The 24,147-nt window shown below is 41.0% G+C and overlaps 1 protein-coding gene across 2 annotated transcripts in view; it reads right to left on the bottom strand.

Annotated features, from left to right (window-relative positions):
* Positions 1-2,056: 2,056 nt before the first annotated feature.
* The window catches only part of BABAM2 (BRISC and BRCA1 A complex member 2), a 171,611-nt gene continuing 149,520 nt past the window's right edge, over positions 2,057-24,147 (bottom strand). For both annotated transcript variants that reach the window (XM_048297468.1, XM_048297467.1), the window contains exon 12: positions 2,057-14,257. In XM_048297468.1, coding sequence (XP_048153425.1) covers positions 14,194-14,257 — 64 coding nt within the window. In that variant the 3' untranslated portion in view covers positions 2,057-14,193. The remainder of the gene's footprint in view (positions 14,258-24,147) is intronic.

Below are 24,147 nucleotides of genomic sequence, written 5' to 3'. Positions count from 1 at the left end.
CCCTCTGCCCTGCGGCTCTGCCAGCCCAGGTCCCTGCCCCAAGCCCCCCGTGCCGATGGTGGTGGGCCCACAGGAGCCTCCTCACCCACACGGCTTGGGGGAGCGTTCCATTGCTGCTGAACCCCCGGGCAGCTTCAGAGGAAATGAATGGGACAGGCAGGACGGTGGCACAGTTATCGACCGCTTCGTCAGGAAGGAAGAGCCTCTTCTTTAGTTCTAGAAACCTCCTCACCAAGCCATTGCAAACTGAGCTCAATTGAGTGTTTCAGATCAGTGTTGCCTGTTTCCAATTACATCTGAGCACATTTCTGCAGAGAAGAGCCAAGGTCTTGATTTATAGGCTTTTGGGCAAGAGAATGCAGTGTTTTTCATTATCTTTATCTCTAAATCTGCTCTTGTTACTTGTTGCTTACAACAAATTTACAGAGTCTAATGCAAAGGTCTTTTGTTAAGGTTTCCTACACTCAGATGCTAAAATCCTTCATTAAAGCCCAGGCTAATTGCTTCTGCAGATAGACAGGCCCATCCATTTCACCTTCCTCAGTGTGCCCTTGGGAAGGGAACACACATTTTGGGATACAGCGGTGGGAGAGCTGGAGACACACCTGGGGCTGAGCCTGTGCAGCTCACCTGCGCTGCCCTCCCACCCAGCCCTGGCCACGGCCGGAGCCTGAGCACCTCACAGGCGCTGTGGACAGCGGGAGAAGCAGCCAGCCTGCTCCTGCACCACTCGCTCTGCACCAGACATTCCTCTGGCTGGATTTTCTGCTGCATTGGCTTCCCACATATTTATCCTGACATCACATGGGCTGGGGCCCTTCCTGCCTCTGCCCAGCAGGAGTTTGCTGTATAAAAAAAAAGTCACTTTTAGAAAACGATGTCTTCTGTGGAAGGAAAAGGCTCAAATGCAGCAAGAAAGAGTTTTATGAGCTTTGCTTCAATACTTGTTGTGCAACATCCTTATGGGATTTCATTATTTATGATTTTATCTAACTACTGCTTATGCCTAATAGCTCAGAGGTGCTGTTGATTAATTTTTTCCAGGTCTTTGATGTACCAGCAATAACTTGTCCATATTGTCCTGTGTCAGTAAAGTGGAAATTGCCATGCCACAGTCAAGGTATCATGAGGTGGCCGAAGCCGGAATAACTGCCTGTGTCCACTGTAGGACCAACGTTTAAGGTTTCCCCGCGCCACGCTCTCCCCGCTGGCACTGCTTGAAGGAGCTGGAATGAGTCAGCTCACTAAAACAGGAAAAAAAGAATCCAACCAAAAAATGCTGCTATTTTTTTTTCTTCTTTAATTTCTATTTTTTTTTCTGGGTTAGTGAGTTGAACTAACTCCATGTGACCAGGTATGCACTAGAGCCGGCAGGATGATGAAGGGAGCGATCAGGCAGCAAGGAGCGGCAAGAGGAGGAAGAGGAGGGAGAAGGGCAAGTGGGGGCAGGCTGTAAGATCATCTCTTGATACCACACCCTACGTATGGACACTGTCAGTCTAATTCCTACAGTACTGGTTCCATCCTTGATGTTGTAATCTGTTTCTGTGAATCTTTTCAATTAGGTAGTGATTTATTGGTTAGTGGGGTGGGTTTGGACATCCTCCAGCAACAGACACGAAATCCCTTACCATGCTGAGCTCTGTCCTATTGCCTGTGATGCAAAGGCATAAAACTTTTCTCCAGGAAATGATTCTTTTTCAAAATGATTATAAGATTATATGACTAGACTGTTGTGTGATGTAAACCTGTCTGTTCCCAAAAGCTTTGGTGTAGTTACACCACTTACAAAAGGATTTGCTTCAAAATTTTTAGCTGTCCCAGCACATTAGTTGCTGGTTAACTGGAGGTCTTCCTGAAAAGAGTGCATTTATCAGCATAAATGGACTTGTTTCTTCCCTTACGTAGAGGTTTTCAGTCTGCCCAACTTAGAGTGTTTGCCAGTTCAAAATTTATTATTTCTTGTCATCACTTCTCTTACAGTCATCACCTCTCTGGTGTTAGTCCAATTCTGTGGATTTGTCAATCACCACCACAAAGAAACCCAGAGCCAAAATAAACCTGGCACCGCTTTATTTCTGTATTACAAACGTACTGGCACAAACCTTGTCCACAGAATCTCCTATTTCAGCAAAGTGCTTGAAATCCCATTGACTTCAATTAGTAAGTTAAGCAAGTGCTTAAAAGCTGTATTTGAACTGGGGCCTGAAGACCATACCTTGGCCAACTGGATCTGTTGTCTTTTTTTTTTTAAGTTATGCTTTTAGAGGAATTTCCACATTTCAGTTCAGTCAAAACACCAAAAATTTGGATGAGATTAAGGAGAGATGAAAGTTGATACTACATTGTCTTCTGGCATCATTCATTTACAAACTGTTTGTAGTCAGTTAAGCATTAGGGATTCAAGGAGAGTGAATGAAAAAATGAGATGTTATGGGCTCAAAGCTTGGGGGGGGTGGGGGGAGGGAAGAGGTCTTGCTCAGCAAAATGACACAAGGAAGGGATTTACTGATGTATCAGAAAAACATGGGCCACTATGAATAGGCTTTACTTCATGGTAGCTGAGGGTGTCTGGCAGTTCTATACTACACACTACTCCTGTTCTCCCTGCACACAATTACACGGGCATATCAGTGTAATGCATGGTTATTACAAAATAACCACAACCTACTAGGAAGAACATTTCATGCTTCTCAGTTGGACAAGGCTCATCTGGTCTTAATTTTTTTTTTTAAGGAACATCTTCTATTTTAAGATTTTCCCCAATGGAATCTATGTTAATTTGACCTCTATTAAATCAAATTTTTTCCATTATTCTCTCTGGTGATCAAAGAGCTCTGAGGCAGCTTCCTGAGAGGCCAGAATACCTAGCTGCTGGAGCAGGCCAGCTGAGCAGCACCATGCAAGTTCTTCCCCACCTCCTTGCTGTTGGGAAAGAGGCTTCCAGTCCGGCCACTTGCCCTCAGCCCCAGACCCATGTGCTTCCCTCACCCAAACCTCTCTCCCAGGCATGCTTGTGCTTCCCACTGGGAGGTTTTGTAGGAGGTAGAGCTATTGGGCACTACCCCTTTTCCTACTGGCTTTGGGCACCTTGCTTGGAGCTGAAGGGGAATCCCCAGGAGCTCTGCTGGCATGGTGGCTCCTCTCCACCACATCAGAGCTGTGGTGGCAGCTCCTTTGCTTCCTTGTTTTTGACAAGACTGGCAGGGACTGGTGCCTCCCACAGGGCCCATTCCTGCAGGTGACCAGGAGATGGGTGCTGAGCACACCTGGCATCAGCTGGAGCCTCCCAAGAGGCGGGTGAAGAAGCGTCCTGGCCCTGGGTGGTGCCAGCCAAGGTGGGTGATACTTGCATGGTTGACAGTGAGCTCCAGGAGAAACCCTGCCTATTCCCAACCAGAGTCTAGAGACTTCCAGCTCTTAGCAGTAGTCTGAAGGACTGAAACCTTGCACCTGGTGACTCAGGGCACGGCCATGCTGGTGATGGAGCGGGGTGAAGAGCCTCAAGTCTCTCGGGGAGGGCACTACCTTCAGCCCTGTGCCATTCCTATGTTGCCCTCCCGGGCCTGTCCTGGCGATGGGCTGTGGGATGGGATGTGCCAGCTTGGGCACAGGCCAGGTGGCTGCAGAGACAGAGCAAGGGCAGCAAGAGCCTCTGCACTGCTCTTCCTGGCACATCTGCTCCCAGGAAATGCCAGTGGGATGTGGCAGGAGAGGCTCAGGCTGAGGACAGAGCCATTTCCCACTCTCACAGCGACACTGGACATGGCTTCCCCCTGCCCCAGAATGCGTGGGAGCAATGCTGCTGGCTGCAGCACGGCTGGGCCTGGCTCCTGTCCTGCCACGGAGCACCCTGGACAAATCACATCCTTGCTTTCTGCCTCAGTCCCTTGTTTGTAAAATGGACACAAATACTTCACAAGGGTGTTGTGAAACCTAATTAATTAATTAATACCTGTACTGCACTTTGATGTCCTCACATGAAAAGTCCTATATAACTACAAAGCATTTTTAATGTTATAAAGCAAGAACTTCTTGCTGTCTTGCCTTGGCAAAGAGGCTGATTAGATGTTATCAGTTCTGCTGCTCACATGCACAGAACCTGCTGCAATGGGGTTTGGATTCTGGTTTGTTTTTAAAGAGTCACATAGGATGATGGGAAGAGTTAATTTGGCAGTCTGCTCCCTGTGACTTCAGGGAGTGGCCAGAACTGGCTTTATATTTTCTGTCAACAAAATCAGCTAAATAGCCCCAGAAGAAAAAAAAAAAAAAAAAAAAAAAAAGCCACACAAAAAAACCAAACTCTCACATATCTGTGCATACAGGTGTGTCCTGATGACACCTGCAGTAACTGGAGCAAAAGGCTTTCTAGCCCAAGCCTGAGGAAAAAGCTGTACCACAGGAGCACCTAATCCTCCATTTAAAAAACTGCATACTGCTCACATTTCATAGAAGGCAAATGGCTCCTAAGCAAGAGTCTGTTTGGGCCAAATCTCATTGCCTGTTTCTGTCTGTTCTGCTGTTAAGACTGCCCCTTTCGCAGTTTTACTACTTAAGTGAGGAAGACCCAACCTGTACAGTTGGGACTGAGGAGCTCTGATTCTGCCCTCATCATGAAATGTGTGGTACTGTGATGCCAGAAGGCACCATTGCAGAGCCTGTGCTTTAATCTGCACTCAACTGATAACGAATGTTAAGAAGCTGCACTCTATGGTCCTTCCTTCAGAGAGCTCAGTTATGTCAGTGTGCCGTGGAGGGATGAAAGTACAGCTTTTAGTGTTAAAATTCCCAACAGACCTGTCCTGCACTGCATATAAAATGCACTAATAAGTTAATGACAAAATACAAACGCCTTGACTCCTGCAATTTAGAAAACAGGAGCCAAAGGAGTCTTAATAATCCTGTTTTTCTTTCCCAATTAACACTGTAAACTTTCTGCATTTCCTTGACCTTGAAGAGCATTCCTGAACAATTCCACGTACTCGCCTCCACCTTCAGCCCTTCCAGCACAAACACAATACCCAGCAGTGCTGTTCCAGGCCCACAGCGGCACAGTGCCAACAAGCCTCTGCTCCCTCCCTCTCTGGCTGCCAGCACCCACTTTCTCTCCCTTCCCTGAAACCTAAAACTGGCTGTACACCTGGACAGTGTCATTTACTACGATGCACAGGTAAATACACACATGAAGCACACTGCAAAGGGCTTGGGCTCCTTGTGTGCTGTCATTTCCAAAGATTGCCTCAAAGCTTGGGGATGCTCAGAGCTGCCAGCAAGCAATAAGCAATTGCTCACAGGCAGTTGTTTCTTTTTTTTTTTTTTAATTTTAATGACAACTTTTCCCTGTGCTCATGGGGAGTGCTTTTGGAAGACAGCAGGATTCTGTGCGTGCCACTGCATCTGGCAGCACTGTGCCTGAGCTGGGTGCTCCCAGCCTGTCCAGCCCAGTGGAGTGAGAGGGGAGGAAGACAAAGTCCAGCTCAGGTGCGAACAGCTGGGGGCAGGAATATGCACAATGGGAGGAAACTGGGTACATCGCCTTTGCAAAATCAAATAAACAACACTTAGAGAAATGAAAAAAAACAGCCATCTCCCAAAGCAGCTTGGACAAAATCCTTTCCTTCCCCCAGGAACAGAGCATGCAGAGGCTGAAGTGTTTTCACACTGAAAGCATGGCATCGTTTGTGAGCTTTTTCCACAGTCTACAAATAAACAAAACCCAGGGAGTGTTTTGCATTCAATAGTTAATCACAGTTGGCTGAGTGTTTTTATTTTTCTTCACTGTAAAGGCATTCTTGGTCCGCCTCCCAAACAGCTTGTTTTGTCTGAGAGATTTAATCTTGAGTGGCAGGACAAGGTGCAAAGACAAACCTCAAAACAATTCTTATTTTTCTATAGCAAGATGCCAGTATGTAAAAGCTAACTACCCTGCAAACAGGCCTCTCAGGTTGGCATGCACAGGGCTTCTTGCCACAATTGCCAGTCGGCCTGGATACCCTGGCCCACAAAGCAGCTAATTTCACTCGGTTTTAACTCTTTCCTGTTTGTGAACTGCTCTTTAAGTGGTCTGAACAACCAGAATTCAACGCAGGTTGGACCAGTTTCTAGCCCTAGCTCCTCCCTGAAGAAGCATCTTGTTTGTATACAGGGAGCATGGCTCTGGAGGCCCAGCCTACTTTCAAATCCAAACACAGTTTTTCTTCAAAGCAACATCAAGGTACCTTTCATAAAAATGAAGGGATGATGCAATACATATATAGTGCATCAACAAGTACTCGAGCTGCTCTGCTCAGAATTAGCTTAGGCAGTTACTTAAGAGCACCGTATTGTACAAACATCAGCCACATTTTTGCAGCCATGCCTACTAACACAAGTAAATGACTGAAAAAGTACTGCATTTATTTAAATTTTATGGCTTCGCACTTTTAAGATCTAAAAGTGGTTAGAAACAATAAACTTATGAAATCTCACCACTTATGCTCTTCATTTTGTTTTCAAGTGCTATTGCCTCTGAACAATCTTTAAAGGAGATAGTATCAGTTTGTGCTTAGATCTGTATCATATTAAAAAATGGGATTAATAAATAAATAATTAAATAATTAATTAAAACCATGTCCAAGTTACCTGAAAGGTTTGTCTTCAGGTCATTTAGTCCCACATTTTGCTTGAAGCAGGACTATCTCCAGTTGCTGGATAGGACCACCATGGCTTTGCCTACTCCTGGCTCACCAATCTCCAGGGAGATGCCCCAGCCTCTGGGGGGCACTGCTTCCACTGCGGGACTGCATGTTCTTGTGGAAACACTCTCTGCTGTGGGCTTGGTCTCCCGGAGATTTGTGCATTTCATGGTGCCACTTCTCGAGGCAGAATTTTTGGTAACTTTTCCCCATAAACACAATCCAACAGAGCTGACAGGAAGCAGTCAGGAAACTCCCTGCAAATTCATTTCAACAGCTTCTTGCAACTTCCCTACTCTGGTGCATGTAACGCTAGACACAGGGAGATACTTCTGATGTTTCTTTAAGGTATATGCTTTAAAATCAGTACAAGGTCTTAGCAAAGATGGGGGTCTATACAAAGCCATGCTGGTAACCTCCATCACCCTCTAAGTGTTTCCCCTGCATTAACTTCCCTGCTTCTTGAGACTGCTCCAAAGTACCTCAGGAGCAGAGAACATGAATAACACTTCACACAGTATAGCTAATGTGGGGACCCTTTTGCCACGGTGTATCACAGTGCCAAATACATGGTTCATTTCTGCAAAGAGCCATGACCCATGATCCACTTCTAAAGCACCACAATAAAAATAATGCCCAGTTCAACAAAATGGCCATGACAAGTGCAGAACAAACACTCCTGCCATTCACAAGCATGACAAACCAAGCGATTAGATTATTTTTGAATCTCTCTTATAAAGTACTCCAGCAATGGGTAATGCCAGAGAGGGAATCGGATTTGCCCGAGCAATGTTCTGACAGATACCACCTCCTCTTCAAACCAGGCACCTCTGAGTGCTCCTCGCAGCCTTGCTCTGAAAAGCCTTCTCCTCACGAGCAGGCATGTACCCAGCTTCGTATGAGCAATCCAGGTCATTGCTGAACACCTGTCCACTGGAGGAGAGGAAGGCAGGATCAAGTTGTGGGGGTTTTTCATGCAACCTGCCCATAATTAGCCCCAAGCAGCAGCTGAGTCACTCCCAGGAGTCCCGGGTGCTATTAGGACCAGCCACGCCACGGCCCAGTGTATAATTATATACCAGCCACCACTGTGCGGAAACGGCTCCATTTACTATCTGACCCCATTAGACAGAAGCTGTCATTTCTTCTTGGCTACCAGGGCTGTGGGTGCTCTGAGGAAGACGAGCCAAATTCTCACAGTCCAAACTCATTCACCCAAACTCACCTCCTTCTTGCTGAAACCAGCAGATGCCATCCTCTTTCCTGGTTCACCTGTGAGCTGCCCAAGAGCTCCCCTACGGTCAAGAGGCGAATGGGTGTGATGAGACACAGCAACTACTGGATACAAGGGACAGGGAGGTGAGTGCAGAAAGTCTAGGAAACACAGCATGCCAATACTGTCTATTTCATCAGAGAGCAGGCTCAGTTGGCCAAAACACACAAGAAATCACCCCTAGCTGGCAGGGCTGTACTTGAGTTGCAGCTGGATTTTATGGCTGCCTTTTCCTATCAAGGCATAAAGAGGAAACGCCTGGCCTCGGCAGCATCAGCAGGGTGGCATTTCCCCCTGGCACAGCTCCTGTGTTGTTGGGCACAAAAATGAACCTAGTCCCATCTGATGAGCAACCAAAGCCCGTTACCTCCTGCAGCCGGGATCTCACAAGCTACACACAGCACCTGAGCCAGCAGAGGCCCTTCTGCTGCTCCTCTGAGGAAACGCAAGAAATGGGTCTGGGTTTTTGGCACCCCAGGTTGCCAGCCCATCACACCGAGTTCAGCTGAGGTTTGCTGGGAGGGGTGTGCAACGCTTGGGCTGCTGCTGACACTGCAGTTCAGAGAAGAAACACACGACTCCAACCTCCAGTTGCTACTCTTGCACCAGTGCTACATCCCCTTCGAAAGACACAAATAACCTCGACAGCTCTGGGTTTTAAACTAGTCCTGAAAAAATTTTGCTGAAAGGGACAGTGGAATAAGGGAAACAGGATGTCAAATTAGGATCAGCTTGAACCATTTCAAATAAACAACGAGGAAATAAAATGTACCCTGATTGCTGGCAGGCTTGAAGGCTTACAGAGTACTTGCCCCACCCAAATCAAGGGCTTGAAATGGAGCAGCAGTGGAACAGAAACCCCTGACAGTGTAAGATTTGCTGTTCCCTGGTACTGCTTTGCCATCCTCAGGGACAGAAAAAGCATCATTAGGGTTTAACTAGAGTTGGATGAAAACATGGAGTACCCCAAGGATCAATTTTCACTGCGGGCAGCTGCAGCACAAGGCATTAATTCTTCAACCTTTCTGATGACAGGAGAAACACGGGGAGCTGTAGACACAAATAACTTTAGACTCGTAGTGTGTATTTTGCAATGAAATGCTTGCTTTACTTCCTGTTGTTTAAAACTGCATTTATTCCTTAGCACTGCAAGAAAAACCTCCTGTATTTTGTACTGGGGGCACATTTAAAGGCCCATATATTGTAGACTCAGCAAGTGGCAGGGCAGCTGCCATACCTTGCTTCCTTTCTGATTTCTTGATGATTTAAGGCCTATTTTCAGCAGCCAATATTGGTTTTCCCCCTTGCCTTTTTGCTTGGTAACTACCACTTTAACAAAATGGTGTTTGTGCAGTGCCTTGGAACCAAGACCTGAGCTTTTTAACATCAGACAGGGAACAGAATAAGAAAAGCAGGACTAAAATCACCAATATGCCATGGCCTTTCAAGGCATATGCTCAGAAATACATGGCAGAACTCTTGAGTTGTTGCAAAATAATACTTAGACTGCCAGATTTTTATTTCCTACATAGCTAAAATTACTTGCATGTTTCTGATATTTGTGTTTACCTTTCTCAAGAACAAAGTCTGAAATTATTCTCTGAATCTACAGAAATCAGTAAATTAAAATCTTACAAAAACCCTGCACTGTTTGTAGACATTTTTCAGACTTTTACTGTCTTTCCCTGTAGGGGAAAACCCTATTGATGAAAAGTATAAACAAGATAAAATGGTGTCTGATCAGTGCTTTATTTAGGCTTCCTGCAGGAAGGGACAATTCACCTTGCCCCCGCTAATTTGCTAACATGGAAATTAAATGAAGATTTGGTAAAAAAAAAATGTACCCAGTGCCATCAGCATGATTATCCTCTCTGCTCTGGTAACAGCCTTTCCTCAGAATTCTTCTGTTGTGGAGAACACAACACTTGGCTTAGTAAATAAAAAACAGCTTCTACTTATTTTTACAGCACATAGTTCTACACTTAATGTAGGCTCACAAGATGTTGGCATACACCTTGTTGCCTTGTCAAAAAAAAGAACTCAAGTTTGCTAAAACCAGCAGTAACTAGTAAGGATGAAGCAAAATTGCCCCAGAAGAGGACAGATACCTGAAAATAAAAACTGAAAAGGAGATGACTTAAGGGATTTTCAGTAACATTTAAGAAGTAAGAGTACCTTTAGGTTTAATGAGCATTACAATACATCAATTACAGAGACATAAGCAATTTAAGGGAAGAATGTTCACTGGCAGTTCAGTTTGGTCACAGACTTCATTTGCTTCACAGGGCAAGGAACAGCGCCCCATAATTAAGAATCATGGTCATGAGTTGTGTCCAAAGCTTGCTACCTCCTTGCAGCACATCTTTCTCACAAAGCTAGAAAGGTAAGAAACTCCCTCCTCTACTGACAAAGGACTCGTCCCTTCATCTGCATGTACCACAGCTGCACAGACACAGTGCTAGAAATGTATTTCACACCTGCACCGGTGACCCTCACGTGCTGCTACAGGTTTCTGTTGCCTGCTGCTTCTCTGGTTAAGAGTACTGACACAGAAGGATGTCTAAGCTGCAGTCCCTACTCATCACTTAAAACAGGTTTCTGAGCTCTGCTAAACCCCCAGCCTTGGTATTAGGGGGCACTGCTCAATGGAGAGTACTCAAGATTTAATCCTCTCTTTCCTAGGTAAGAAAGCTCTGTGTAAAACCACCTGAAGTGAGACTTAAAGCACTGTACTTTATGGCTAAATCTCATCCACTGACTGAGTCACCAAAGATGCTTATTGCTGTAGGCTCTGGACAGGATTAGAGAAAGGGAATATACACAGAAACATCCCTAGGGAGGGTTTAACAATGCACAGATCTGTGCTAGCTCCAGCAATGTTCTATTCTCAAAAACTGACTCAAGTCTACTCTCTGTATGAATGGGAGTGCAGATTCAGCAAATGAAAAGTGCCAATCAACAAAGCAGTGGCCAGGACAATGGAAAGATCAATGAAGGCCAAGCCATGTATGGTATAGTTAACTTTTATTTATTCTTCCAGCTGTTTGTCTGGTCTTTCCAGTAAGTTGACGAAAGTCTGACTTTGAATCCTAAGATTTGGTATTACTTCTAGCACAGTGGATTGTGTATGCAGACGAATGAAGGCTTGACTCTAAGTTTGTGATTTAAGGACCTTTGGAAAACCGTGCATTAGGAGGGCTTAGTAACTCAAGACTTACCACATTCTTTCAGTCAAAACTAGGACAGAGCAGAGTTTAGGCTTTTTGATACCTTTGCAACATTGCTCTTTTTCTCCTGTGTTCTGTGGTTCTCATAAGCAAAGGAAAATAGCCTAGGTCTGACTGCTCCCTTCAACTGCACATATCACATAATAGGGAAGGAAGCGCTGAGAGTCTCAGGGCCGTTAAACTGGCCACAATGGAAATTATAAAACAGGAGATAACAGAAATAACTACAACTCATTATCCCAGCCTTCATAGCTAACTTAAATGCCTTCAATGGATACTTGGTGTGATATAAAATTATTCAAACTAATCCTCTCTTCTGGTATAGTATTTAAATGGAAATTCTTCTGGAGAGAAGCTTTCATTCATTCCAGTGTCTCTCCTCTCAATACCCCACTTGGAGAGCTAACACCCAATACTTCTGAGAACTATTAGAAAGGGATCCATAAAATACCATGTAGGTCAAAGAGTGCAGGATGGCTTTGAAATAAAGAAAATGTTCATTAAGTGTAACAAAACCACCTTTTCTTCTAATCTAAAAATTGATAGACTTACATTAAACACAAACAGTACAGTTTTTCATCTTTTCTACCTTTTTTTCCCAAAATACTACCAATTGTAGCATGACATTAAAATTAGACTGAAACTATTGATTTGTTTCTATGTATGTTAGTGAAAAGTTGGTGAAACTATTGAATTCAGCACAATTAATTGCTGGTTTAGGCTTTTTGTACCCTCAAAATATTCTCTTTCATGGCTCTAAAACTCTTCAATAATAAAGCGGTTCATTGTCCAAAACAACTAGGACTGAGGTGAAGGATGCATTTTTGGTTGAAAACAAACCTAAATTCTGAAGGGTGGACCTCTTTTCAAACTACTGTGCAATTGCTAGCCTTTGAATGACAATAACTTCTGAAAAGATAAAAAAAATACTGGTGCCACTTGGGCAATCAGGTATATAAAGCACACACTGTGTTCATGGGGCAATCACTACAACACTGAATCAAAGGCAAAGTTATAAAATGTAAGATTCCAGGAATGTACTGATGCAACTTAAGGGTTTGGTTTATACCTTTTGAAGACGGCTAGAGATTGTTTCTATCAGATTTTGAACACTATGAGAACAAATGTTTTCCATTAGCCACCTGCCTTCTCCCACCCCATTCACAAGGTTGGCTTACTCTTGAGTATGTGTCTCTGGCTTTGACCTGAAGAAATGTAGATGTGAGATCATCCCAGTATACTAAACAATATTTTGTTCTTAAGTCACCTGAGGTTGTTCAGTTATGATTTTGCTATTCACATAGAACCATTACCTTCCACATCTGCTCTAAGCATGCAAAAGCCTCATGCAATGTCTCCACAGAGGGAATTCAGGCTCAGACCTTTGAAACTGTTGACAGTCCTCAGATAATGCACTGAGAGTCACAAAGGGGTGGGTCACAGGACAGAATATATCTCCTCTGCAGACTTAAAATAAAACTTCTGATTTTGTTTGCAGCTTAATTTTCAGCCAAAAACTTCAGTATTAAATTAAAATTTCCCCACAAACTAGCTAAAAATACCTGTAGTTTTTAGAGGTGAATTATTTGTATAATTCTTAATTGTTAAGCTTCACTACTCAAAACCCATCTGTATTTCCTAGGTGAATATAAACCCTGAAAAGCACTATTTTTCATGTGAAATAACAAGTTATAGAAAGGGTAGGAGAATACTGCCAATCAAGTAGTTTGATGAGATTTCCTTGCATGTGGTGCTATAGTGAATAATTTAAAATTAAATGTTTTCCAGTTCCACTGTATCATCTGCGTACTATTCATTTAGTTCCTTGTATTTAGCAGAAGTAGGGCACATTTTCCAGATACCATTTATAAGCAACACACTCCGTTAATTTTATTCCTTACTGGAAAGTACCTTGGTCTGTTCACAAATTAATTGGGGAAGTGACATCGTGACCATTAGTCCCAACTGGTGCGCCTGACACAAGCAGGAAAGAAAGGATGAATAGCTGGGATTTTGTGTTTGGCATTTCAGAATTAGGGGAGGTAATGTTTCCAGTTATATACACCTAAAAATAATTTCTGAGAAGATATGTTGAACTTAAGCATTAAGCTCAATACCTACAGACCCTATGTTATTTCATCAGTTATTTTCCAAGACATCATTCATTCCTTTGTTTAAAGTTTGCTTCTTAGCAGTATTTATCTTATTTGGAAAAATTACAGGTCTATGAAAGAGCTTTATTTTGTTATACTGATTTATATAACTAGTTACTCGCATGTTGGTACTAAAGAAGCAGAACTTTTTTGTAATGGCACGGGGTGCTCATTAGGAAAACACCAAAATTGTACAACTGGAAATAAAAACAAACCATAAAAGCCTAGCATTTCACATAAGATGAGCTTTCAACAGAAGTATCAGAAAAACCACCAAACCTCAAACACCTTGCCATATTAACTTCAGACCAACTGGAAAGGCACTGAGAGTTGAAGTGTGCAACTCATATCCATACCTGTGAGAGTAACAAGCACAGTGAGACGCAAACCTCCAAGGCAGAATATGGCACTGCACAGTCCATGAAGCATTCCCGGTACATATGGCAGTTTTATGTTTTCTTAGGATAAGCTGAAAATGTTAACTAAATATACACACTACATCATACTTCCATGGGGGAAAAAAATACAATTTAGACCACCTGAAGACAAGGAAACAAGGCATAACATACATGAAATTGTTGGCACAAGAAAGTGTTATCATATCAATACATGCCCTTTTAAATTTAATCCAACAGATACATAGAGGAATGGTGGTGGCAGAGACAAAGGGGCAGGGCTAATATCAAATATTCAGTTCTAAGCATGCTAGTGAGGTCTTTGTTTCAAAAACTGAAGCTACCAAAACCACTTCAGAGGCAAAAAAGCACCTATCAAGATAGTCCAATCCATTTCCAGGCATTCTTCTTCTGGGCTGACATGTGCAGATTGAAGGATCTGTCCAGTATAGTTTCCATGCCCGAAGCTGCCTAAAGCTTCCCATTAGCAAATGCTGCCTCCTGGAACTGAGGGACAAATGTCTTGAAATATGTCCTAGTGAAAAGAACAGAAAATATATGATTAGGAAGGAGTAATCTTAAAAGCATGAATTGAAGCACTTGATGTTTCCCACGTTTCCTACTTCCCCTGTGTGGAAAAGGCTTCACACATGGTATGAAAGGCCCAAAGACAGACAAGGCAATGGAGCAGGAAAACAGTGAAGTCAGAATACATGCAGGAGATAAGCTCTTGATCTGTCTCCTAAGAGAAACCTTGACACTGTCACTGCTGATGGCAGCAGTTTACGTAAGATAATACCAGCAACATTGGATGAACTGTAATTCCTTTTAGTAAACTTCAAAATTTATAGGATAATGTCCTTTTCTGAAGTGTGCTTTGTATATTTTGGATCTTAGTCTATCTTCTTTACAAAGGATCAAGTGACTCATAGAGTTAATCCTATATATCCAAAACTGAGTTAGAACTGTACCTTTGAGTTTTTTGTCCTGAGACACTCAACCATGTAATAAATGTATTTTAGATGTCCCAGGGATGCCCTTTGTTTGCCAGTTATTGTAGAAGTTGCTTCATCATTTTGCCTTTGGTTTCTGCCTACTGCGTTTTGCACCGAACTTTCACTTTCCCTTTTTTTTTAAATTTTGTTTTCTATTTGTATCACTGGTCTCTATAAATTTCTCTCCTGTTCTGCTCACCAAGAAGAAATCTAAAGTGAGAATAGCTGCAATGTCATTTATTAGATTCCTGATCTCTCTGCTGCTTTACCTCCTGAATGAAACACACATCAAGCAGCTTCACAATCATAATGTGTTTCATAACTGCAGTAGAAGCTTTGGCAATCACCGAACAACAATCATACTTCCTCACACCTAAAAACGTTGCAAGACCACAAAGAGAACGCTCCTCTCTCTTTGTGAGGTTGTGCCTGGCAAATTAATTAACAGATAGCTGCAGTCAGCTTTTGTGCACAAGCTGTAAACACACATGAGATGCTGTCCAAAGGTTAAAAGAGCAAAGGAAAGTAAAAGCATTTCTGGACTGAGGAGCTGATCCCAGAAATGGAAACCAGAAAGAGGACAACCAGCACACACACACATTTTATAGCATACAAGATTGTGCTGTGTATTTACAGAACACACTCTGGTTTATTGAAGCAAAGTTCAGAAAACAACCTTCATCATCATGCCCGCAAAAGTGATTGTTCATGCTGGCACACACTCATACATAAACCAGCTGAGAAGGTCTGCCTGTCCCCTGATCTCAACAGCTGAGTGCCATTTCTGTATCTGTGTTTTTTCTACTATACCTTTGAAATTGCAGCTTTTGTAAGTCCTGGTCAATTCTATGTATTTTGCTAGCTCAAGAAGTATCACCTGCACGTTGCCAATGTCAGGGTATCTTTTACTTTTTCTTGCTTTATCTGTCCTTACATTTAATCATGCTTCTCTGCTTATTTTAAATAGCTTCTCCCTTCCCCTTTGACAGCTTCTCTGCAGACTCTCTTCCATTCACATGATCTTAACTGACTTGATAAATGTTACTTAAAACTTCCCCTTCTAAAACTGGAAAAATTCTTAATTATTAAATGGGATACAATCAGAATTATTTTCCTACATTTTATTTCTTTTCCTCTATAGCATGTCTGTACTTTGTATTAAACCCACACTTACTGCATTATATGCAGCAATTATATATGCCTTTTCTGTTAGGTAAATTCCAGAACGAATGCTTCTGATACCACAAACACCCTCCCACACCAACTTTATCTACACTTGCATCCTTTCTTTTCACTGATTCCTGCAGTAGAGTATCCTTTGCTGCAAAACTAAGTCCAACACCCCCCTACATTCTGATCAGACGTACTGTTTCAAAGAGGATGTTATTTCATTGGTAGCTCATATAAACCTCTTGGCGATGTTGCATACACTACAAAAATTCCTTTGGTACTTCATCATTTTAAGTGTCTATTTGTTTTCTTTTTATACCTCAAAGTACATGCTTAAAGTTGCCCTTATCATTTTGGTCTTCTCCAGACTGAAGCAAATGCAGTGCCACAAGTGTACTCAGGTTATGTTCCTCCATTTCTGTCCCTCTCCCACACACCTTAGATATTTCAGATGAAACAAAACCGGAGATAATTACGGTTTATCACACATACACAAAAAAAAAAATAAATTAACACCGCTCCCTTAACCCCCCCAAACCAAAACAAAATAGGCCCTGCTAAGAGATCCACAAGTTCAGTATACTTGATCGGACTGTATCAGCTACAGCACACTTAGTAGATTGAGGAGGAAGGAGGGAGAAGTAGGAGAAGGTAAATGAAACTCCTTAATGAACACTGGAAATTTTTTTCTAAATTTTTTCTTTTCATCCAAAGTTTGGGACAAAACCATGTGTTTAAACACCCGATTTTCCTGTGAAACGGAAATTACAAGATTTTTTCTCCTCTGCAGAGATTACCAGTAAGGAGGAAAAGAAGCACCAATCACCTTCTGAGTAAGTTCCATCTATCAACCATCTGGCATTGAAGTCAAAGTGCACATGTTTCTGCCCAAATAGGACCTTGACACGAACTATTATGTCACAACAGATGACATGAAATAACTTTAAGAGCGATATAAACTTTTTTGAAGGACAATACTCTGCTATAGACTGCATGGTAAAGGACTCTTTCACATGGAATGCTATTCCTTATAGAAAGACTTTATATCAAGAGACAACACTCATACTCCAGCATCTTGTACATTCAGGCACAGAGAAACATTGAATATAAACACGAACTTTGGAAAAAGATGCATTCCTCATACCCTATTCACATTAACACATTCACATGAATTTATACCCTCAATAACTATGATGTGTGCTATACCACAGGAATTCATATAAAAATATCTGAAATTTTTTTTCAGAAACTTTGTCACACGATATTCTCAAGCTATCTCCAAACTATTTTGAAATTATTACTTTTATATACACTAGATATGTATTTCAGCTCTGGAGAACTGCTATTAAAAAACCCAACAACAGTAATTTGGGTACCTGCTGAATTACACTGAAGATGAAGAAAGCTAACTTGACCTGTGGTCTCTGAAGGCTGTGTCAAATGGCAGAAATCAGCTTTTGACCAATGCCTTTTCTCATTCCTGGGAAAGATGGGAGATCCTTCTTTCTCCTGCTTTCATCTACCATGTTCTTGGTAGGTCTGTATCACACTGACCTCACACCAAGCTCAGAAGACCTGCATAAATTCTCCTTTAAGTACAGAGAAACTGATTTGTACAAAGTCCACAGATACTCTTTACGTGAGTGTTGAGTACAATGAACACTCACGTAAAGTAAAACACACATTGAGTGTTGCATCCTTCTCGTAATGGTTTAGATCTCAGCTTAAACAGTTTAAAGAGTTGCTTTCTTTTCAGCCTAGAGTGGGTGCCAATCTTCACACACTTACACACACTTGAGCTTCTTACTGTAAGACTCCATTGTTTTTTGTCTACTCGTTTTTGTTCCCTCAAATGGTCATTTTCCAAGTTCAAGGTAATAAGTTACAAGGTTTCTATGGAAATTTTTCTTCAAAACTCCAGAAAACAATACATTTTGCTGTAGTTAACCACTTGACACAGTACAATGAATTCCAGGTGCTACGCTCAAGGACATCTGTTGAGAGTAAAGCACTTCTCTTTCCTTCACCTTATTATCCAGTGGAAAGAAAGTCTTGCTATTATTGCAAGTGGTAAGTGTCTAAAAGAAGGTAGAATTGGCTCACCTGCTGCTTACTATTTTCTAGTGATATGAAGCACTGAGTGTGGTACAAGGTCTCCAGAAGCCCATACATGTCTAAATCCCATGGTGTGGGTTTGCTGTGCTTAAAACATACTTGACTCAGAATTCACATGCTTTTTTGAAATTTCATTCTAATAGTACAATTTTTTACCCAGGGCAACTTAGTGCTGTGTTTTTTAAATGCAGTCGGTAGAAAATCTGCATTGACCACTTGATAATACCTTTTGCCTTCACGTATCTATGCTAAAAATCTGCAAAGATTTTAAATTATGTAGCTGCAATCTCCCATCAAACAACACTTCCTATGTATTTATGGTGAAAGCATCCTAACACACTTGATTTCTGCTGTTGCTTTTGCTGGACTGGTACTATAGCCAACTATACAATTGTGTTCTAGTTACCACTGCTAGTGTAATAAAGTTAAAACATTTGTTTAGGTGTTTCTACTTCTGTTAAAATCTTCACGTGGTAAATTCAGAGCAGAACATCAAGACTCAAACTCTGTGAGGAAAAAAATATACACAATGTTGTATCAATGAAATTTCTGCTTTTTATGTCTGGGACCCGGACAATCATCACGGGGTGATGAATCATCTTCCCAAGTCATTCACAAAATAGATTCCCCTTAAACTCCTCAATTCATGAGTGCCAAGTTTTCCAGCAGGCTGATCTCAAATTCAACCATGCTAGCCCTATTTGCACTCATGTTTTATTTGTTTCAGCTCAAGATGTGGGACTTTCAAGGAAAATGAAGGGCATGATGTAATCATGATGCTCCACATCAGGAACAGACTCAGCAGTACAGCAACACTTCTGCTACAGGCACAGCGACCTTACTGGCAAATTAAAGCTTTTGAGCCACAATCTTCATCTTTTCACAAAGACACAGAGACCTTATTGCACTGCATCAGGCACATGCATTGTGTTCCTTCTCATCTGAAGGCAGACTCAGGTTATTGCATTTGGATTTTTTTCCTACTACTAGCTTTGAGACCAAACTTTATTCTTAAATATTACCCACTACTTCAATATTTTAATTAATTCTTGCAAAATATTTTAGTAAGTACTGCAACTGTGGTTTAATTCTGTAAATATATGGCTCTAATTATAGACCCTTAGTGTATTCAAAATCATAGCAGCCAGTGTATTTGACAAATACATCCATTTTCTCCTATTCTAGGCAAGGCATACAAGAAAACAAGAGTTCTTTTATTCAACTTTTTCAAGTTAATAGATCTGACTTGGGCAGGCACTCCTGTCGTCATGGTGATTTCTGAATAGTTCTACTTAATCCTTCCAAGTCTTCTGAAGTAAGGTCTGTAGGTAGTACCCCATTCTCCTCAGTAGTTCTCTATTGTCTGAATTGTCCAGCAGGTAAATTGAGTTTGTTCGAATAATCCTGGGACTGAGGTAAGGACTGAATTGTATCCTGTCCAGCTGTATTAGATACAACCAAGAATCTCAGGCATTTATCCCAACTGCTGTTCATTTCTTTTAAAGGAATTGTACTTCTAGGATTTACATCGTTTTGCATCCTGTATTTCTTTCCTGCTGTACCCTAGAAGAACTGCTTCAAGACATCTACAAGATTCTTCAATTCCACTGAATCTGGACAGAAAAACATCAACTCCATAGATGACTGATCTTCATAAATTAGCTAGAACAGCAATGTTCTCCCTTTTTCCAATTAAATTTGGTGAAAACAAGAATTAAGAAGGGTGTAGGTCAGAGTGAAGGATAGCCTGAGGCTTCTTGAGGTTTTTGACCTATTCCTTCCAGACTGGTATTATTATGCTGACACTTGGCAATAAAATCTTGTTACATAAATTATTTCAACAGCATAGCCATATTAGAATTATAAAAGAGCTTCTCCAGGCTTTATCAATGTCACTTGATTATTCACTTTCTGAAGCACAAAGTATTTTTGCATGGATCATACATACATATGTAGTGTGCCTTTGTATTTTTATGTTCCTGTTGAAACTTGTTTTGACACAATGAAAACTTGTTTTGAAAATACTGAACACCTACAACAATACCTTCTGGATGCCAGATGAGAGGATTTGTCCTCCTGTGACCACACAGGCACATCCATCTGGTTTGGTCATGTAACTCCCAATACTTCACCTCCTGTACAGAAGGTATTTACCGTAACTTTCGAAACTTTCAAAATTTGCTGTTTCTGACAGAACAAAATCAAAGATGCCACCCTGTCTTTTTTTTAATATATATAATTGTTTTCTTTCTAAATTCCTTTTGTCAGGACCTACCTAATTTAATATCATTAGCACTAATTAACAAAAGGAACTTAAATTAATAAATTGTTACATTAATTCCAACAGTGGGTATGTATTTAGGTCATATTCCATGTGACTGCTCATTAGGTCCTTAACCTGTACTTATGCCCTCCTCCAGCATCTCTATGCCTTGCACTGAACAAGGACTGAATGCAGAAGTGCGGAAATTTACTGAAAGCCCATTCTTTTAATAGGCCTCAAGCCAAAGTTTGAGGCGTAGCTTTTTCCTTTTAAACTCAGACACGAGACATTTGAACCTCTTTGCTATTTTTACTATATATAATGCATTAAAAACATATTTCCATTGGGTGAACCATGTTGTCTATTTATTCACAGGCACTTCCATAGCATTCCTCACCACGCTAAAGATACATGAGCACTCACAGCAAAGCTGAATAACCCCAGCTCCTGCTTTGGGATAACTATGGGGTAACAGGAGATTGACTCTACAGCAGACATTTTATGACACCTCTATTAGGAGAAAATGATTGTTGTATCATTCTCTCCACATCTAAGATATTACAGAAACTGAAGTGACAAATAGTTCGCAGCACTCTAACTTTTGATTCCCTAGCTGGAACTGGGCTTGTAGCAGGCAGGCCCACAACAGGGCTGGGTGCCAGGTGGCAAAGGCTCAGGAGCTAATTATAATCAGGACTATTATGGAATGCACCAGGCAATCAGGAGACAGCAGCATTTCTAAAACACCACTCAAATCCGAACATCACAAAAATTTATCCAAGCACAGTGGCAGAATGACATAGGTACCTTCCAGGATTTCTTTCTCACTTCAAATATACATAACCATACTTGGCATGTATTCATGTTTCTAAAGTAAGATTCTTGATGGTATGCTCTTTGGGATGTGGTTTTAATTTCCTTACTAGGCAGCTTTATCTATAGCAAATATTTTGCTTTTATGTGAAACACAATGTCTACACAGTTCTCCATTTTATACACCTCCAGAACTGGTGATGCCAAGCAAACATCTGAAGTGTTTATACAACAGCAAGACAATAGTTCTTAAATTATGGCTACTGTAACTGCCTAAACACACAAATGTACAAAGGAGTCAGTGCACAATGCCATTATGCTGCTAGCAATTTTTTTTCCCACGTGCCAAAACAAATGCATCACAATCCCTCTTCCTCTTCTAATACTTCTCTCTCTCTACCTCCTTTTATTGTGAACTACCTACGAGGAGATTAGTAAACTTCTTATGCCTATTTCTATCTGCCAGTCTATGCAAGGCACTGACTGTGCAACCAGGCTGATGGACAGAACAGTAGTCAAGCATCAAGAGAACTGGAGGTCTGCAGTGGGCAGCCATCAAAACGTAAGTTTTTAAGAAATACGGTTGTTTTCAGCTTAGTTTATAATATTGCACAACAGAAACAGTCTCCAAAATTACAAACAAACCAAAACATGTGCTACCGAAATCATAACAGGAAATAGAAGTGGCAGAACTAGTGAAATCAAGTACACATCAGAAGTTTAAACATTAAAATTCACTCAAGTCCAAAAGCTGTTTTCTGTATTTTACTAACAATATCTTTTTGCTCCAGAAGTTCTTTCTGGAGTTATTGCCATTTCTGATTCAAGTCACACAGAAAGGTACAAAAAATGGTTATATTTAGACATGTTTTTCAACAGTTTGGTGATTGCAGAATTAACAGGTGGCTTTAATCCATATGAAGCAAACAGAAATAAAAATTAAATTTTCATTTTTTTATACATTTGCATCTGTTCTAAAAACCTATGGTGTCAATTGATCTTATAAATAAAGTGAAGAATTCAACACTGGTTTGCTGTAAAAATTAAGATGACTTTGCTGCCCAACTTACCATAAAGCAAAATGAATTTTGACAATCTGTTCAAAGCATGAAACAACCATAAATATAACAATCTGACTAAAAGCAAAATATAAAGGAAGGGAGTTCTAGGGAACTTCTGTGGAGCCAGGATTGCAGATCATTATGTAGGCTGGCAATTAATGTTTATTTTAAAGCAGCAGCATAAGTAGGGTCATCACTTTGCAAAGGATGCTAACTTTGGTTCCAAGAATATATGCGTTCCCAAATGTATGGACCTTTACTGACAATTACAGATAAAAATTACAGCTACTGGACATAATCAGTTAATATAGACCAAGGCCAGTAACTATGAGAGCAAATTTTAAAAATCATCTGGAAATCAAGATTCTGGTATTTAATGTCTCACAGATTTCTGATATAGATATTTAAAAATTTACAAAGGTGTATTGCACAGATACAGTGAATCTGTGTTCCAAAGCATGCATAGAAAAATGAACCTCTCATTTTGAAACAGTTTCATCAATGCCTTCTGCTTGCCAGTCAGTTCAAGGGATAAAACACTTCACTTCCTTCACCTTCTCCACAATGTACATAAATAGATTTACTTCAGTCAGTTGAAAGCCTGTGGTCTTAGATCATAGCAAATTTTGCATCTGCTTTCTTAACTTCCATTTTCCCCACAGGGTAGTGAGTGTCTGTGAAGGGTGCATTGGAATATCTCTGTCACAGCATGGTCACTCCATTTCCTTATCAGTGGATCATGAGAATGATATTCCAAGGCCATCATGGAAAAACTCAGTCTTCATAGAGTCTTTTTAAATACAGTGTTAATTTGCAGGAAATTTCCAGTCCTATGAGCTACAGCATGACAAGTCTCCTCTATTTTTCCTAGTTGCTGAAGTGTCATAGCCATATTTTTCCACTCCAGGTAAAGGTTAACTTTTTAAAGAGATAGTGTTTATTCAAGACACATATTATTTCCTCTCATCTAGGCTACGTAAACGCACAATGAGCTCTACTGTTGGAGAGCAATTATTAAACAAACTCTTTATTAGATTTGAAGGAGAGAGTCAATGTGAGACAAGATGCAACTAGGAACCTCTTCAAAGCATAAAAGGCAAGGTAAAGAATGTGTGAAAGTAGTGATGATATTAAGTAGTAAGAGAAAGCAGAAAAGACTGGGCAAGAATACATTCAGGATTGAAGCTTGTAAGGAAAGAAGTGTAGAGATGCAAGAAGAGAGGAGCTCACAGTAGTAATAAAATTTGAATTATCTTTAAGAGATTATTGAATCCCTTAATTGTAGTTCAGAGGCAGAAATGAAGAGTTACACCACAGATGCATCCATAACGAGTCTGACAACCAGCATCCCTGAAAACAAAGTTTGCTTGCAGGTGAAAGTACTGATTTCATCATGCCATTCGCTTTGCTTTGCCAGATTGCTTATCAACAGGGGCCGAAGGCAACATACCAAACCATAAAAGAAACCTCCTTGGATATTCATTAGGACAAACCAGTCAGAAGGAAATGGATGAGATGCCACACATCTGTGATTATATAAAACATATTAAAGCAGTTGTTTCTCTGTGCTATTCAAAAGATATATATTTGCTATTAGAAGTAAAAAAAAAAAATGTTCAAAAGGTTGGAGACCCATACAGAGGGGAAAACCTGACAGAAACAAACCTTAACACTAACAAGAAAATACAGAATAAAACAAATAAAAAATTAATTTGAGGAACAAATTAGCTCTGGCCCTCGAAATAAACACTTGTCAAACAGTATAAAATGTGGTCAAAAAGTAAAAAGAATGCTCAGGAGAACTAAAGTCACAAAGAATAAATGAAATGGAGGAGCTTGAAGAGGCTGCCATAGCAGAATCCTGCTTTCCAAGAGATGTACCAAAAGATCTGACTCATGCAGAAATGTCAGCCAAAAAGGTAATGAGCAAATGAACAAAACACAACCAAATCAGCAGCCCCAGATTACATTCACGCCCAAGTTCTAGAGAAACTCAAGTGTGAGAAAG

Source organism: Corvus hawaiiensis, chromosome 3 (assembly GCF_020740725.1).
Source record: "Corvus hawaiiensis isolate bCorHaw1 chromosome 3, bCorHaw1.pri.cur, whole genome shotgun sequence".
Taxonomy (NCBI): Eukaryota; Metazoa; Chordata; class Aves; order Passeriformes; family Corvidae; genus Corvus; species Corvus hawaiiensis.
Note: the sequence above shows the minus strand (reverse complement) of the source record. Positions and strands in the feature narration are given on the sequence as shown.